Raw genomic sequence first — 19,169 nt, forward strand, 5'->3', positions numbered from 1 at the left:
TCTCCTTCCAAATGTGCTTTTACGAGGACAAGTTCTAAATTGTGTGTGTTCAGAGCTGGACTAGGCTGAATTTGGTCCCCAGAGCACACATTTTTCTTCTGTGCTCACCATCTCAGAACCAGAGTGTTTTGCCTTTCTCTCCTGTCTAAAGGGCTGTTCCTTCTACAACCCAGGAGTTTAGTCTGTAGGACAGGCTCCTCTCTCCAAGGCTTAAAAGTGGCCTGGTCCAGGTGGGTACCAGAGGATTAGCAGCATCCTAATCTTTTTGCATAGCTTTCTTCCAATTCCTAGTCCAAACTAGAGAAGGCCGAGAGTTTCCAGTAATCTGGGTGATCACTGTGTATGGAGACAGTGTGGGAAGGCCATACAGTATTACGGATGTTATAGTGACCAAGGCCTTGGCCTTGGATGAGGGTAGTTCCGTCTGTCTCTCTGTCCATCCATTCGTCCATCCATCACCCACCTTCCCTTACTTCTTCCCTCACTCTCTCCTTCCTCCCTCCCTTTTTTCTCTCTATCCATTGCTATCTATCTCTCCCATGCTATACAGAAATCTTTCCTTAAGCAACATGCCTTTCCCTCCTTCATCAACGCTTTATTGAATCCTCTGTCATATATTTTAAAAATTAGCATGTTGTGCTAATATATACACGTAGCTGATTGCCTACAGCATCACGGAGAGTGTGCACTTGCGTTTAGCCAGCGCTGCGAACAGACGGGCGCGTCAGTCAGCACCTGACATCCTCTCTGCACCATTTCTCACACATTTTCCAGACTCAGTGACCATGTAATGTGGTTTGCTGGCTGGTATGCTGACCCGTGGCACACCTTGGGTGTCTCTGCTGTTCAGTTTCCCAGGAAACTAAGTGCAGTTATCTTGAAGAGTCAGCCTTATTCCTTCTTGTTTCTTTTGCTTTGTGTTCAGAAGGGAAACAACTAAAACACCAACGGTCGAAACACAGCATCTATTTTAGTCTTAAGTGTGGTAGACCAGGAGAGTGTTCCATGACCTTGGCACTAGCCAACTTTTGGGCCAATTTTGTGTTGTGGGGGCTGACTTACAAGTTGTAGGATGTTGGACAGCATCTGTGACCCCTGACCCCTAGATGCCAACAGCACCATCTCCAGGAAGGACAAGTGAAAATGCCTCCAGATATTGTCAGATGACCCCTGGGGCGTGGGCAGGGCAAAGTCATGCTTGGTTGAGAGCTGCATTAGAATGAGAAAGTGAAAGTTACTTTTGGGAAGTCCCGCAGGTAAAGAGATAAAGCAAAATCTGTCCTTTTGTTGACCCCCAGTTTCTTGAGTTCTGCCGGCGTGTCCCTAAGGCGCCAAGAGACAAAGACTCAGACATCTATAAGGTCCAGCCCTGCCTGTAGAGAACTCGCAGTGAGGTCTGCCGAGGACAGATGTGTGAACAGATAGTCACGGACAATAGGACTTACAGGGAGGAAATTAGTCCTACTGCTGGATGTTCCAGCCTGATCCCACAGATGACACTTTTTACTTCTCAAATTCTTTCTTCCAGCATCCTGCATTATCAGTCCCTTTTAAAAAACTGTGCTCGGCAGAAACATCTTTTGCTCATTCTCCCGCCTTGGAGCCTTGCTGAGTTGCTCCTGCCTGGAAGGTTTTAGCTTAGATTTTCACACCTCTGAATTCTCCCTGCCAGTCCCTGGCCAGCCCGTCTCTTCCAGGAAGCTGTTGTGTATTGCGTTAGCTTGTGTCGGTGTCTATCCAGCAAACTCCCCCCATGAAACTCACAATCCCTTTTGCTCAGCTTGTGGCTTCATGACATACTGTATTGTTTGTACAGCCTGTTGCCCCCTGCTTACCATCCGTGGGTCTAATCACTCAAGAGACTCTGGGCTACCTGAAGGTGGAAACCAGATATTACACTGGATTATTCACATTAATGGCTAAGCGAGCCACTCTTTGACTGTCGTTGGCTTGCAAACTCCGTGTCAGGGGAGAACTCAAAACTAGGAGGAACAGTGACTGAAAGATGAAGGTGAATCAGACCTGAAGCTAAAGAACTGCAGGTCCTTGGGTCTCCCATCTGGCACCTTCTTTCCTGCCTAATGAACTTCTGCTGATGCTCCAAGACCCCAGAGCACATGTTACCTTCGCCTCTAGGCTTTCTGTGGCTTCTGATTATACAGTGTATCTGCTTTGATAGCATTGCACGCACAGATGTGATTGCTGAGGAGTCCCTGTGGTCTTGTCCAAAGTCATAGAGCAACCAGCTGGAAATATCAGACCCTGTATTCAAATCTCACCCAGATTCCAAGCAGAGGATAGTGGATAGAGCAGAGTGATTTTGGGTAAATGGCCTTCTGAGGGGCCCCCTCTCTGTTGGGTTGCATGGGGAATTCTATGGAATTAAAAAATTAAACCCATTTCTAGTATTTTATAATAAAAGATAGCACACACTAACCAAGCAAGTAATTGCTGAAAAGATTTCACTCATTTTGCTATTTTAAGGACTTTTTGAGGTCTTAAAAAACAGTTTTATTGAAGGGCATCTGGGTGGCTCAGTCGGTTGAGCATCTGACTCTTGATTTTGGCTCAGGACCTGATGTTGGGGTCCTGGGATCAAGCCCCGTGTCAGACTCTGCGCTCAGTGGGAATTCTGCTTAAGATTCTCTCCATCTCCCTCTGTCCCTCCTGCTAGTGCTCTCTCTCTCTCTAAAACAAATGAATATATCTTTAAATAAGTTTTATTGAGGTATAGCTTATATATAATTAAAATCACCTATTTTTTAATGCACAATTCAGTGATTTTTAGTAAATACATTGGCTTATGCAACCATCAGCACATTCCAATTTTACATCATTTCCATTTCCCCCAAGAAATCCTTGTGCTTTTAAAGACAATTTGTCTTAGGACCCCGAGGTGATACGGGGAGAAGGAGACAGAGGGAGATGAGAGTGGGAAGGTAAGGTTACATAATAGAAAGGGGTATTTGAGGGAATTATAGAGCAGAAAGGAAGCTTTCCAGGTGATTTCACTGACATCTTCATTTTAAGTGAGGAAGAGAAGGGTCGAGAAGTTGAGGAAATGGAATGAGTTGGTGACCCACCAAGAGTCGGGTTTTCTGATTCTCAGCCTGTTGCTCCTGCAATTACCATGATGCAAAGAATGATCAGTGAAGGGAGGGATCGCACTCCTCTCTTGCTGTGGAAAAAGCCATCCCAATACTTAGTGATTTGAAACCACCATTTTCTTTTGCTCATGATTTTGTGGTCAGAAAGTGTTCAGTTGGGTGATTCTTCTGTGATCACTGTGGTATCTGCTGGGGGTCTGGGATTGGAGGAGCCACTTCCAAGATTGCTTCTCATTCACATGTCTAGTGCCTCAGTGCTCTTTCGGCTCCCTCTTCACATGATGCTGTCCCTACCCAGGGCTTCTCATGGCTTGAGATATTTACACGATGGCGGTCTTGAGGTGGTCACACTTCTTAGAAGAAATGCTGCCATGACAGTTAAGGTCTGTGCTTGGAACTGATACAGGGTCACTTCTGCCATATTCTGCTGGTTAAAGCATCCGTTACTCAAGGCAGTGGAGAAATCAGTGCTCCTTCTTGACAGGAATGGGCAAGGCCAGATAGCAGAAGAGCATGTGGGAAGGGGTACATTGTGTCCTTCTTTGGAAAACACCAGAAGCAAGAGCAGCGCCAGGCAGATAAACCCCTCGGAGACATCCTGTCATCTTCAGACCTGGTTCTTCCTTGTGATTTTTCTAATAGTCATTGCCTGAGAGAATAAAGCTCAAACTCCATAACCAGTGCTGGGATCGCCTCAGGAGTTGGCTCTCACGGCTTGTCCACGTCGACCCTACTCTCCAGCAACAGTAAAAAATCTCACTGTTTTCCAGACCTCGCAGCTCGTGTCTGCCTTTCCCATCACTCCCCGTGTCTGCAGCATACTCTCCACTGAGTCAACATTCTTACCCATCCTTTCAAACTCTGCTCCCCCCATTGCCTTGTCCTAAAAGCCTTTTTGGTTTCTTTTTAATACTTAGATAGTGATTCCCGTAAGAATGGGATTTTTCCCCAGCCTAGTAACTGCTGTAGTGCCTGACAGGTACCAGGCATCTGGTAAGTATATGCTGAAGGGGGGATACATTTATACACATCAGAAATTTAAAGCAGGTGCTGTTCTATGTCCACCTTTCTGCTGGTGGTGTCCTCTCATGGTGAGTCTTCCCTGGCCAAGAAGTGAGGCGAAGCCCAGTTCCGTGTAGTGGACACTGTGCATTCAGTACTCAGTGTGATGGGCTGTGTCTTCCCTGTTCCTGACTTCATGGTCTTATGGCCATTTGTTCAGTCCCCAGAACCCAATTAAGGAAGGGGAGCAAAGCATGGAGTGTCAGTACACAATAATTCTGAGATACAATGTCAACTGTCATTTTATAGAGAACACTGGAGATCCTTATAAGAATAATTCACTTGTTATCAGAGTCAGTTCACAGCTGTGTGTTTGTACCAGCACGTTATGCTGCCTCGCCACTGCTAAGAAAAAGTCACTTTGTTAAGACTCTGAATAAATTCCACAGAAGAGCTAATGCTCCTCATGGTCTGGTTTGTAATTACCCAAGAAAAAGACTACAAGAATGTACTGTTCTGACTACGAGAATATACAGTGTTTGGGTGACATGAGCTCAAGTATTTCAAATGGGAAGATAGTTGCTTTCCATGAAAATTTTGCTCCAAGATCAAGATTGAAAACAGCAGCAGTCCACTGAGAGTTTAAATAAGCTTTAGCAAAGGTAGCTTTCAGCTCTTGGTGGAGAAAACATGTAAATAGGTTTATGGCCACCGACTAATTACTTAGATAGAAATCTCCAGGGGAATCTGTGTTTAAACATAATTAATATCAAATATTGAGAAGGGTAATGAACTAAAAATGGATTATATACAGACACACTTTGGATTCATATGGGGCAAAATCTAGTTACTAAGACTAGCTCTATGGGACAGTTGGCACTTGGAGCAGATTTCCCTGATTTGAAATAATGGATAGCACCTGCTTGTGTTACAGAAAGAGTTAACACAGAAAGAAAAGGCAGTGTTCACTGGAACACTGAAGAACTAAAGTGTATTTTTATCCTAACTTTTGGACAAATGTGGTTTAATACACCTTTAACAATTATGAAAATCGGTAACAATCGAAACAATTGAATAAGAGAGAACATTGAGAGATGAGGTGGGGAATAATTCTGGAAGAATGAAAAGAAAAAAAGAAGGGGAGAATCAATATGCTTTATCTTAAGGGAAATCCAGAATCTTTGGTATTTCTCATGCGGACTATGTGTCCTATAGTTGCTAAAGTGATGCTTGTTAGTTCAAAAGTTGTTGTTTCTGCTGGCCTGTCCCTACAGTGCCAAGAGACGAAGACTCAGACATCTGTAAGGTCCATCCCTGCCTGTAGAGAACTCGCAGTGAGGTCTGTCGGGGATAGACATAGTCATTTGAGAGATTTTTCTCAGACGAAACCTTCCAATTAATGATCCTCATCTCTTAGAAGAAAACTTTTCACACCTTCAGCTTCTTTGGTGTACCATCATCCGGCCAATCTGGAGGCAGCGAGAGAGGATTTTCTCGAGGACTTAGTCTCCTATTCCAAAAATTTGGCATCGAGATAAGAGACAGCTTTTATTCCAGGGTTTTTTCTGGACATGGGGTGCTGTACAAGGCTCCTCTCACATGCGCAGTGGTGTCGTGGCCCCCAGCCGTTCACCGATGCCCCTCCCGTGTAGCGTCCCTTCCCGTGGCACATCTCTGGGCTCCCCTAGTTTTACTTCTCAGTAACCAAACCTTGATTTGATTTTAGATTCTTTTCCTTCCCTTCCCTTCCCTCCCACTCCCCCCCCCCCCCCCCCCCGCCACCAGAACTAAATTTTCACACTTTGCAGACTCTCTGGTCACAGTGGCCTACCTAGCTCTGGATCTGTGGTCCCTTTGGTGCTCTCCGTGGCCTTGGATCAGTTTTGTCTTTGTCCCTATTCATACAGGACTTTATTCTCCTGACCCTGAAGTCAAAGGGCAGCCTTGCCTATTCCTACATCTAGCGCAATCAAGCCTAATTGTCATGAGGAAAACCGGGAAGAACCTCCTTACCAGAGTGAAGTCTTATAGGCCGTCTTCTTCTTCTTCTTTTCTTTTTTAACTTTTTTTTTTTTTTAAATTAACGTATAATGCATTACTTGTTTCAGGGGTACAGGTCTCAGTCTTACACAATTCACAGCACTCACCATAGCACATACCCTCCCCGATGTCTATAACCTGCCACCCTAACCCTGCCCCACACCCCACCCCCATCTTCTAAGGGGCTTTATTCTGGGGAAAGAAAATCTCCTACTTTACTTAATCCTAGGTCCCAGACACATAGTCCTTGACACTCATCTCAGGATCCCCCATGGTGAACCTCACCTTGAGGTTCTCAGTTTCTTCTCATTGAGCTGCAAACCATATTGACTACAATCTCTGTAGTTAGGAGACATGACTTGTCAAACCTCTTGAACTTCCAGGTTTCTGGAAGAAAGAATAAAATTTCATTGGTGCTGTGAGTACTGCACAATAATATGAAGCCCTCACAACATCCCCTAGTACACACAGGGAGGTGCCCTCCACTTTTCTGCTTTTTTGGTGGTCATGCGATCTAGTTCCAGGCATTTTAATTAAACAAAATGATGGTCTGTAGCCAAGACTCAGGTGCCTCGCAGGATATGTGTTAAGGACCTGTCAAGGGAACTGTGGGAAAGTTGATTCCCTACAAGAAAGTAGGTCCATAGGGTTTTCTGCTGAACTTCTGTGGAGATTGCTACCAACGATTTGGAGATTTGTTTTTCTTTTAATCATTGTGAGTTAAAATTAGATTGATGATGTCAGCTGATTAGCGATCATTCTAAACCAGTGGCCTCTGATTTGAAACTGTAAACAGTAACAAGAAACCATTGTTTTTCTGATACTAATTTCTTCTGCTTTAACTGTAGAACCTAAATTTGGGGAGAATAATTATCTGAACAGTAGTAAGTCTTCATAAGTGCCATTTGTTTAGGTCTTCTTTAATTTCTTTTAGAGTGATTTGCAGATTATCTTTCAAAAATTTTAGTCCTAAGTAATTAATGTTTTATGGTATTTTTTATGTGGTATTATTTTTGTAATTTCATTTCCCAACTTCTTGCTGTGGTATTTTATACAATTGATGTTTGTTTATTGAAAATTTTTTGAGGCTTTGCTGAATTAACTTCCTAATTCTGTTAGGTTTTCTTGTAGATTCCCTAGGATTTTCTCCATAGATAATCATGTCATCTGCAAATAGAAATAATTTTATAGTTCTTCCTTTACAATTTTTATACCTTTTTTTCCCCTTGACTTATTCCATTGACTAGGAATTCTAGTTCCCTAGTGAATAGGCGTAATAAGGGTGAACATCTCTGCCCACTTCCTGATCGTAGGGAGAAAACATTGTTTCTTTCCTCACGCCATTAAGTGTGATCCCAGCTTTCAGTCTTTTGCAGATGCCCTTTTCAGGTTAAGAACTTTTCTTTCTGTTCCTAGTTTTTATCCTGAATGAGTGTTTGTCATATAATTTTACGGCATCTTTTTAAAAAAATATTTTATTTATTTATTTGACAGAGATCACAAGTAGACAGAGAGGCAGGCAGAGAGAGAGGGAGAAGCAGGCTCCCTGCTGAGCAGAGAGCCCGATGTGGGGCTCGATCTCAGGACCCTGAGATCATGACCTGCGCTGAAGGCAGAGGCTTAACCCACTGAGCCATCCAGGTGCCCCGATTTTACCGCATCTTTTAAGAGGATCTTTCTCTTTCTCTTTTATTTTTTAGTTTCTTAATATCATTAACTACATTGATTAACATTTTGTTGTATTAACATTTCAACTCTAGGATAAGTCCCACTCACTCAGGATGCATTAGTCTTTTTATTTACTGCCGGACTTGATTTGTTAATATTTTGTAGATGATTACTTTTTCATTTATGCTCGTAGGGAATATCAGTCTGAAATTTTTCTTAAAATGTTCTTTTCTTTTTCAGGGTTTGGTATCAGGGTTTTGCATGACCTCATAACATAAGTTGGGAAATATTCTGTCTTTTATTTTTGGTAGAGTATATGTAACTTTGATTTTTTTTTTCTTTAATGTTTTACGAAATTCTACAGTAAAACCATCTGGTCCTTGAGGCATTTGTTCATTTATTTGTTGAAGGCTTTTAATTATAAGTTCAACCATTTTTCGAAGAATTAGTCATACATTCTATTTCTTCTTGAGTCAGTTTTGATAACTTATGTTTTTCAAATAATTTATTTCATCTATGTTATTGAATTAACTGGCATAAAGTTGTTTATTATATTCCTTTATTACTCTTTTTACCTGTAGAAACAGTCATTTTATATCTTCTCTTTTTTTCCCTCATTACCTGTAGTAGAGTTTTATCAGTTTTTCTTAATTATTTTAAAGAAGTATTTCTTTTTATCCTATTTATTTTCTCTGAGTTATTTAAATTTCACCTTTCTCCCAAAAAAAAAAAAAAAAAAGATTTCACCTTTCTCAGGCAAAGCAAATGTGTTTTGTCTGATTTTAATTTCAGCTCTGATAAGTTTCTGAAGAAGTTTTTCTAGCAGAGAGGACCCATACCAAAGCAAGAAATCCTGTTTACTATGCAGCCTATAAATACAACTCTACAAAGAATGGGCATATAATTAACTGAATGTTGTATCCTCATGTCACATTGATTACACACAGAGATGTTTTCTGCCAGCATTTCAAATCCCAGCTTACAGTGGTTCAATTTAAACACCATCTGAGATGATTGAAAATAGGTTTTAGCTAAATTCATTTTTCTGAAGAGGACATTTCTTAAGAGCAGGTGTTCTCTTCTGTGACACTGGTAAGTAATCCCGCTGTCATACGTGCCCATACAAATCATCCCACTACAAATCTATTAGCTCATGATTCATATCTGACCTGCCTTTTAAAAACAAAGGTGAAACAGTACTCGAGAATGAAGGATTTAATGCACACCGAACGAATCACTTTCTTTGAGTTCAATTTCGTTCCCTCTGAGCATGTGTGATTTTCAGGGAGAAAATTAAGTTCTAAATTGAGAAGGTGCATTAACTGTTTCAGACAATAGAATGACAGATACATCTTTCTAAATAGCTTCCTGGAGACCCGATGGAGTGGATGCCTTTCTCCCGTTCTTATCTTACGGGCTGGAAGTGATTTATATGAGGAGATGACTTGGTCTTACCTTGGATCGGGCTCCCATCATTTCTTTAAAGAAAATTCCCAGCTTATTCTTTCATCCTTTTTTCTCTGAAGGAACTTATAAATCTGTATCAATTAGTTGGATTTCTTTGGGAAAGGCAGCTGTTTTGCCATGACTTGAAAGAAGTCTGTGGTAATTATTGGGGTAATTATCTAATTTCTCATGAAGAATGCCACACTGACATAAACCCTCACATACAGTGATACCCGATTCTGGGCCATGTACCTTGTCTGTGTCTTTTTATGACCGGTGGACTGTACTTGGTACATCTCTAAACAGCTGTGTATAGTGAGAATTTTAAATAATTTCCAATGTGAATTTATTTCATTGGTTTTAAATTTCAGTAAAATAAAAGAGCTCTAGCTCCTTGAGTTTATCTTCTTTGTGTTAATATTCATATAACAAACTGCAGCTTTCAGACTGAAGAAGTATTCGAGAACGCCATTTAGAAAACAATTGGTCCCATTTTGTTGGCACTCTGCTCTGCTCAACAGCCTTTTGCGGATGTTGACTTTTCCTTAGCTGTACAACCACCTTTTCAAGAGGTATGATTATGCTCAGTTTGTTTTTGTTTTCAGATGTAGGATGTGTCAGTTTATGTAGTAGGCAGGGAGAAGGGCATTTTGGAAAGAACTTGGGCTTTGGAAATAAATTGGAGTTTAAATTCTCGCTTCTCTACTCACTGGTGGTTTGGCCAGACCTGGGACTTGATCCCATAGGAAGGACAGAATGGATGTGCAGAGAATGAGATTGTGGACCTCAGAAAGATGATGGGAACTGAAGTCAGAATACCAAGGAGTCAAGCATTTTCTGGGTGAGACTCACCTTCTGCCTTCATGAAACTTACAGGCTGTCAGTGATAGGGAGATAATCATCTGGGATGCGAGAGAGAAATCTGCATTAAACAGAAATATACAGTGGATTATGGGGTCCAGACAGAGGGATTCTGCACAAGGGGAGAATCCTGTTGAGAAGACTTGACATGTGAACCAGTTACGGATGGGTGAGAGATTTCTGCCCGTGAGAAAAGGGAGAAGGGCAGAGCATGCTGAGAAAGGAACATGCTCAAAGACAGAGAGGGACCAGAATGAAAAGTACGTGACATTTCGGGTACTATGGGGAGACAGATTAAGCAAAAGTGGGGAGTGTACCCACCCTCCCGCTCCTCCTCTCCCCTCCCCCCATTCCCTTCCTCCCCTCTCTTCCTCATCATATGCCTCTGTCCCTTCCTTTCATCCTTCCTGCGAGAGTTATATGCCAGGCACGGGCACAGTGCCACACATGTAGCCCTCCGTCACGGGGCTCTTTTCATTAGGAATGTAGACTTGGGGGTGCCACTCGGGATCAGGGAATGGCTCATAGCCAGCAGTCCAGCTGGAAAGCTATTTCAGGACCAAAGGATGGAGACTTGAAGCTGTTCCCAGGAAAACTGTAGTGTCACTGCAAAGATGGGATATATGTAGTTGTCATCAGAATGGGATCTATGTAGTTAATTGTCATCAGAGCTCAGAATTACTGTATAGTACAGACGACCTTTGGACGACAGGTTTCAACAGCGTGAACCCGCTTATACATGGATGTTTTCGGATAAATCCAGTACAGTACTGTAAATGTATTTTCTCTTCTTAGGATTTTCTTCACATTTCCCCCCTCTAGCTTACTTTACTATAAGAATACAGCATCTAATATATAAACTTACAAAATATGAGTCCGTTTACTGTTTATGTCACTGCTAAGGTTTCTTTTCTTCTTAAGATTTATTTATTTATCTGAGTGACCGTGCAGACACACGCGGTGGTGGGGGTTGCCGAGGGCAAGTCTCTCCAAGCAGACTCCCTGTTGAGCCCAAGCCCGATGCAGGTCACAACCCTGAGATCATGACCCGAGCCTTAATCAAGAGCCAGATGCTGAACTGACTGAGCCACCCAGGTGCCCTTGTCATTGCTAAGGTTTCTAGTCAACAGTAGGCTATTAGTAGTTACATTTTGGGGGATTCAGAAGTTATACATGGGTTTTTTGGTTGTGTGTGTGGGGGGGGTTGGCATCTCTAATCTCTGTGTTGTTCAAGGACATAGAAGTATATAATATAAATATAATATAAAAGTGTGAACCTAGGAGCCAGACTACTTGGGTTCAATGTCAGCCTTTGTCCCTTACTAGGTGTGTAACCTTGGGAAAATTGTTTGACCTCTCTCTGCCTCAGGTTACTTATCTTTAAAGTGGGGATAATAAGAGTACCTTCCTCACAGAGTTGTTGTGGGGATTAAATGGATTAAATGAATTTAAAAAAACTCCTAGAAAAGTGCCGGGGACATGTCAGCCCTCTATAAATATGGACTGTAATTATTAAATTGCTTCTCTACAGCAGATGAGGATGAATTTTCAGAAGAGGAACTACTTGGTCCCGTTTTTTCTAACAATACAGCCAATAGATTGTATAGATGTGAACGTCTTTTCAGGAATATAAAAGTCAAACATATTAAAATATTATGGAAAGATATAATAATGATTTATTTATTTTTTAAAAGATTTATTTATGTATTTGACAGAGAGAGAGAGAGAAAGAGACAGCAAGAGAGGGAACCGAAGCAGGGGGAGTGGGAGAGGGAGAGAAGCAGGCTTCCCGCTGAGCAGGGAGCTTGCTGCGGGGCTTGACCCCAGGACCCCGGGATCATGATGTGAGCTGAAGGCAGACGCTTAACGACTGAGCCACCCAGGTGCCCAGTAACAATTATTCAGAGTCATTCTGCTTATTGGTATGGTACTTACATTAACAGACTTGGAAAGAAATTTAAAGAAATACATACGCCCCATACATGTATCCATCCATACATACTAAGTTTTAGAGGTGAAAGGTATGTTCGGCAGTTGACAAATTCTGTTCAAGATTCAGAAATATCTTACAGACTGAAATCTAGGCCTTGGATACCATTGGGATGGGGAGAGAAGCCTCAAGAGACTCATCTTCTATTTTTATTGTCTAAGCTAATGGTCCATTAACACAGCTTCTTGAGTCTGAGCCCGCTCGATAATGTGTACCTCCCAGGGCAAAGATGCCAGGTGGGTGTTTCCTAGTGGTGGAAAGCAGCATTATTTCTCCTAGGGGAAGAATGTGAGCAATCCCACTTTTTCTGCATAATGGTAACAGTAAGAAAGAGCGTTATATAATGGGCAAAGAAATTACCAAGATGATATCAGCGTTCAAAGGGAAAATCCCTGTGTTCATAATCAGTTTAATGATTTTGGTTTCAATAAAGATTTGCCTCATTAGCTATTCAGTGGAATGGTGCTGATTTTAAGGTCCATCAGTGTATAAAGAACATCGATACACTTGCAGACACTGGCGTATTTGCATTGTTACCGGAGTGATATAAAACCAGAAATTTCAGGGAGCTTATTATAGATTTTGAGCAGTTTATCCTTCTTGAGAAAGAAGCTTCAGAAATCTCAAATTATTTCTCATCTCTACCACAAAAAACAATTTCTCTGATAATAATAAATAAGCATCTCAGTGTATTGAAATTGAGAGTTGTTCTCTTTTTTTCCCCGAGCTTTCTGGGCATAATTTTAAAACACATTAATTTCAACCTGCCAGGTATTTGAATTTTAAACCATTTTAAATTTGATGTCCTCAGACAAGGGTGAAACATCTGTGTTTCTTATTTCCTGGTAGGTCTGTCCCTTCACTCATTCTCCTTCCCTGCCAAGGAACAGCCTAAGCCTTGTGTGTCAGAAGCTTCCAGGTCCAGTGTGGCTGGCAGTCACGTTCACTCTCCGATGGGAACCACTGTAATATCCTGTGTCCCAGGAGATAGCTCAGCTGCATCCCTCCGCCCTGTCCAGTTCCCCAAACTCCCGAGTGGTTGGTAGGATCTCGCGACATATGCCCTTGGCCACCATGTTTTTCTAAATTGACGTGCAGGCAGTCTTGGATCAATTAATTAGTAAGCCTAACCGAAGCGAAATATGATTAGTTGTACAATATTGAGCTGTCCAAATTTAACTCCACTAAAACTACAGAATCAACGTGGAATGTAAGGGATTTCTGGGAAAGGAAAAACTTAAGTCCATTTTCTTTTCCTTAAGATTTTTATTTATTTACTTGAGAGAGAGCACGAGAGAGAAACAGGCCCTTGCTGAGCAGAGAGAGCCCTAGATGGGGCTCGATCCCAGGACCCTGAGCTCATGACCTGAGCCAAAGTCAGCCACTTAACCCACTGAGCCTCCCAGGCGCCCTGTACCGTTCTGGATAAATCCTTACTCACTGGGGCTTACCCAAGACTTCTGTGATTCAGGCTTATGAGTTTTGAAACAAATGGTTCACCATGTGAAAATCTCTCTCTCTCACACACATACACACACACAACTTGTGTACCTTTGCCCCATGAATTTAAAAGTATGCTTTGTTTCATCTATCTGATGTGGTTAATAAATTGATAAAGGGTAACATAATGCATGTAGACATGATAGCACCCATTTGGTGTGGATGTTAGCTGGAAGTGGTTTCCTGTGATGTTTACCATGTTGTTGTGTTTAATGCGGATTTCAGTGAGCACTGAGACAAAACAAAACCAACAAATAGTGACACTTCACACCTGTTTGGTGACACCAGATTTAAAATGGCTTTAAATTCCAATGCCTGGCTGTTCAAAATGAATGTGTTTAAAATTATGTCAGGAAACTAGCTAAAAAAAAAAAAGACATCAAATTCATATACACGTTTGAAATAAATTGATTCAGTTGTATAATAAGATAATATTGACAAATTTAATTATTACTTATCTAGAATTGTAAAAGCAGAAGTCATTTTTCAGTAAATGAATCTGCATATTAAAATCGTTAGAAATACCCTTCTTGTAGAATTCCACCAAGCTGTCCTTTGGTTCTGAAGTTTTTAAAGGAAAAATAAATGACTTTAGAGAATTCAATGTTTCGAATGCATTTTGATACTTAATTTTTAACAAATGTAGAATTTGACAATATCCATGAATATGCAAGGAAAAGGGCACATTTAAATATGGTACGCGAAGTATTTATGATGAGAGACGGAAGCAGTGAGGGAGAAAGGGAAGTAGTGACAGACTTGCCATTTGGGATGCTCGTATTCAGACTGAAAGGTAAGTAAAGAGTTTAAGGAAATATCACATTCACCCAATGGATACTGATTGTTCAAGCTCATTTGCTTTTAAAGCTTATTTAAACTGCTTTGGAATTCTTTTGACAAGCCATATGTTGCAACAGCCAGAGCTCTTTCACACAGAATGAAATTGTGCAGGTTGTTTGGAGTTTCATTGTTTACTGACAAACCCTAATAGCGATTCTAGTTTTGTTTCTTCTCAATGATGCAAAAGGGAGAACATGACTAATTAATTTTTTTACGTTGATAACACCCTTGAAAGACTTTTGATCATTTGTACTGTAAAATCCTCCCACATTCGGATACTTCGGGCACCAAATTACCCTCCCCGTTGACTAGTGCGGTACTTACGCAGTTTGAAAATTTCAAAGATACTCCATTTGTTTACAAATTCTAAATCTTGACAAAAATGGCTTCACAGATCACCCTTTAGATAATTAAGGTTCAGTAATATCTGAGTACATGAAATGTACCAATAACAGATTGTACAACCGTACAGTTCCCTTATAATTCTAGTGTGTTACTTTAATGACTTTTCACTGATGTTCTTAAGTTACTTATTTGTTTCTTATGCATTTTTTTGGTGTACAAACAAGAGACTCTTTTTGCAGTAGCCAAATGTATTAAAGAGCAAAATAAGTTTCCAAATAGAGGAGTCTTCAAGACGTATCTTCAAAGTCTATGTAATTTTGTGCATGCATGAAAGGTAATAATGTAATCACAGGTACTAAATATTCTTCAGCCATTCGCTCTCAGAACTGTTATCTGGAATAAAACTAGATTAAATTTGCAGAATGGTGAATTATGGAAAATAATGACGCCAAGGCAATTCATTAATCTTTATCTGCTTGTCTATTTTTTATAGCCTGATGAAATGGAAAAATTCATTTGGGGGCTGATCAGATTGAAAAGGGTCTAACTTGATGGAGAGAAACATGGGGCTGAAAATGTGTTTTTTTTTTTTCTTTTTAAGTTAAACACAGCACCTTTTTCTCACATGCCTCTGTTTTTCTTTTAGTGGCAAAGCATATCTATAACACTGGTTGAGAAAGTTCAGATGATTGCTGTAATCCTAGGATCCCTGTTCTTAATAGCGAGTGTGACCTGGCTCCTCTGGTCAGCCTTCAGCCCCTATGCAGTGTGGCAGAGGAAGGACATCCTTTTTCAAATCTGCTATGGAATGTATGGTTTTATGGATCTAGTGTGCATAGGTAAGAACATGATGTTGAACATTAACTTGTCGGTAATCCATTTCTTGCAGCTACTACGTTTCCACCAGTGGGATCTCGTATAGACTGTTGTGGTTCACATGATCTCAGTTTTCCAGCTACTTGACTGTCGGGGGTGTCACAATCTGGACACTTCCTTCAAAAAGCATAGTATCTAGCTTCCCATGCAGTCTAAAAAATGAACAGGAAAATGCCCATTTAAAGGGGCTTATTTTGCAACGGAAAGGAAGGAGGAGTGGAGGAAATGATTGGGGTGGGCAGGAGAAGGACTGTCATTTACTTCCAGGGAATGAGAGCACCTCAGCCCCCTCTTCAGCAAACCGGGGAAGCATTGACGGATGCCGGTGGTGGTCTGAGTGTTTGAGGGGAGGACCGACAGTCCCTGGGAGGGCTTACCTCGTGGCGAGGTGACACAGATTCCTCGAGAACATAAGTGCTCCTTGCAGGGTTGGGGACCAGGGGTCAGTTTTCCTTTCTGTCTTGGGCTTCTTTGTTTTGCTTAATCAATTCAGTGGCTTAGAAGAGAAAAAGGATGAAACATTTCAGCTTAAACAGATCCTACCAGAAAAGGTGACTTACACGTTTCTCTTGGCCGATCCGCTATTTCCCTAGTACCATGAGAAAGCAGAAGCCGGTTCATACATGTATGAGGTGCCTGGCCCTGGCGCTGTGAACGGTGTCTGGTTGGCTGTGGGGGGTGGGGACGTAGAGGGCCACAGGGTCTCAAAGAGGCTTTCTCTGCCCTGATGCAGCTCAGTAGGCTGTAGAAGAAAGCTGAAAGAGGCAGCCATAGTTGACAGCAGTGGTTCTCAAAGTGTGGTCCCGCTGGGAAATGCATGTTCTCAGGCCCCACCCCATCTGCCAAATCAGAAATTTCAGGGTTAGGACAAATACCATCACCACCCACCCCACCATCACCCCCCCCCCCCGCCCCGGCCATCTGTGCATCACAAGCCCGCTGAGATGCGCACAAACACTCAAGCTTGGGAACCACTGGTTTCAGGGAAGGGTGCGATTTGGGATCCAGTGACTTGGTTTCCAATCTGGGCCTCTGCTGGGACAGGTCAACTCTGTTTCTCCGTGTCCTCTTTCCTCGCCCATGAAAACGGAAATAATACTCCCTAGCAGACAGGCCTAAGTAAAAGAAATAATGATTCTAAACAATGATGTTATTAATTGGAAATTATAAATGAAAGGCATTTGAATAAGTCACAAATACTAAAATAGTTCAAATCACTTAAATACATGCCTCTACTAACCAGAGCCTTAATTTAACTGAAAGTTTTAATATTCTCAGTGACTTTTTTTCTAAAAGAACTCTATAAATTTTAAAATAGGATTAGCCTGAATTTCCTCTCCTTTCTTTCTCCCTTGCCACCAGTACAAGACTAATAGGAAAGAAAACGATCACATTTCAGGCCAGGAAGGAAAAAGAATGGGGGGAGGGGGAACTGTCAAGAATAATATGTAAACTGAGCAGATGTTGCCTGAGTGATTGAGCTAATCATGTATACAAACAGTTTGCATTAAATATGATAATGCACTTGGAAGCATTTGGAAATGCCACATCTCTATACGAATACAGTCTCCAGGACACCGCTTTAAATAAAGGAGAGTCACAGAATTGTTCTACAGACTCCTCAGTAAGTTCAGAGATAGACTGTGTTCATTCGGTCCTCCAGCATCAATGTTATGAAATGTGGTATTTCACTGATACGAAAAGGAGAGATGAAAAACAAAGGAACCATTAGGTTTCCAGTCCAACCTGGAGGGTAAGAGTCCAGTTGACTTTGAACCATGATATCATAACAGCACTAATGAGGAATACACACACACACGCACACACACACACACACACACACACACACACACACACATTCTGGTTGGGAACTCACTTTCCTGGTTTTTACAGGTTACATTTAGTACTGAGTTACTAGGTCTTAAATTTTGATTGCTAATGCCAGTCTTTTAATCAGAATTATTCAACTTTGGTTTTAAAAGCACATACATATGAGCTAATGATTTTTTGGCAGAATATGACATATTCAGGCTTCCTTTTGAAATTTGGGTATTTGCCCATTTTATAAAGATAAGTTTCTTAGGAATGAAAGCCAGTTGATATTTTCCTGGCTTACACTTTGGACCATGAGTTTTTACTGAAGTTTCAAATACTGACAGTACCTTTCATTACATTTTGACTCATTAAATCCAAATCTCCTCATGTAAGCATTTACTAGTATTTTGAAAAATGTTAAAGAATTCAGATGGAATGGCATTGTTCCTGTCACTTCATAATCACATTAATTGGTCTGTTCGGGCCCAGAGAAAATCACATTTTTTTCCTCGAGAAGTTGGGAAACTACTACAGTCAAGTTAGCAAATACACATAGGCTATCAGTAACCATTTGGATCATAGCCAGTAATAGCTCCTGCTGATGTTTCAAATTAATTCAAATGTCTGTTGAATTAATCGTAGACAGTAACAAGATAGATTATACTGATTATGCCTCAGATTATCCCTCACCACAGGATTTAAGAGTCTGAGTTAGGGTGGAAAGCACGTCCAGTTTGCTGAGCTCAGATCAATAAATATTTATTGAGAACTTTCTTTGTGTCACACTTAGTGCCAGGTAGGTGCTGGGTATACAAATCAGGGTAAGTCCCTTTCCTGCCCCGGAGGAGCTCCCAGCCACAGAGGAGGACAGGCGGGCGGCTAGGTAATGAGAAGATGGTGGGATGTACTTGGTTCTGGAAGGAGGAACAGGAATGGTAGTTGGACAAAGCGGCGAGACATGAGTACTGGGGTGTTGTATGCGAGCTGGGGGTGGTTCCAGGTAGATTTCAAGGGGGAGGGATAGTCAAGCAGGCTCACAGATGAGTCAGCTTAGCAAATGGGGAAGTGGCCCCCTTGTCACCATTGGACAATGTCAAGTTGGCTCCCCATTCAGAGGGCCTTAAGGTAAATTTTTCAAACTGGTTTACACCTAAATGAGAAGGAGCAGACTGACAGCTTCATAAATGTTGTTTAAAAAATAATTCTGAAAATCCACAGAAGCTTATACCTGAATGAAAAAAATGTTACAATCCAGCCAGGGATTGTACTGCTGAGGAAGAAATTATTGGTGGAATGTTAAATACAAAGTTTTGTAGAAAAGGTATTTACCTGGGGAAATCTGTTTACTCCTTTGTACACATAGTGAATTTGTCTTCTGCTTTTATTCATTATTATTAGTTAATACCCTTTCTGCTTTTCCAAGATTCAGGTTTTTTTAATTTTATTTTTTATTTATTTTCTGCATAACAGTATTCATTATTTTTGCACCACACCCAGGGCTCCATGCAATCCGTGCCCTCTCTAATACCCACCACCTGGTACCCCAACCCTCCCCCCTTCAAACCCCTCAGATTGTTTTTCAGAGTCCATAGTCTCTCATGGAGTATTATGCCTCCATCAGAAAGGATGAATATCCAACTTTTGTAGCAACATGGATGGGACTGGAAGAGATTATGCTG

At 41.3% G+C, this 19,169-nt stretch overlaps 1 protein-coding gene across 2 annotated transcripts in view; it reads left to right on the top strand.

Moving 5' to 3' along the window:
* Positions 1–19,169, top strand: part of MARCHF11 (membrane associated ring-CH-type finger 11) — a 100,588-nt gene that overhangs the window by 61,605 nt on the left and 19,814 nt on the right. The window contains exon 3 of one of the 2 annotated variants that reach the window (XM_082724062.1): positions 15,446–15,638. The exons of the other annotated variant lie outside the window; for it this stretch is intronic. Coding sequence (XP_082580188.1) covers positions 15,446–15,638 — 193 coding nt within the window. The remainder of the gene's footprint in view (positions 1–15,445; positions 15,639–19,169) is intronic. 2 annotated transcript variants of the gene reach the window in all.

This window comes from Mustela nivalis (genome assembly GCF_964662115.1).
Source record: "Mustela nivalis genome assembly, chromosome: 3".
In the NCBI taxonomy this organism is placed as follows: domain Eukaryota; kingdom Metazoa; phylum Chordata; class Mammalia; order Carnivora; family Mustelidae; genus Mustela; species Mustela nivalis.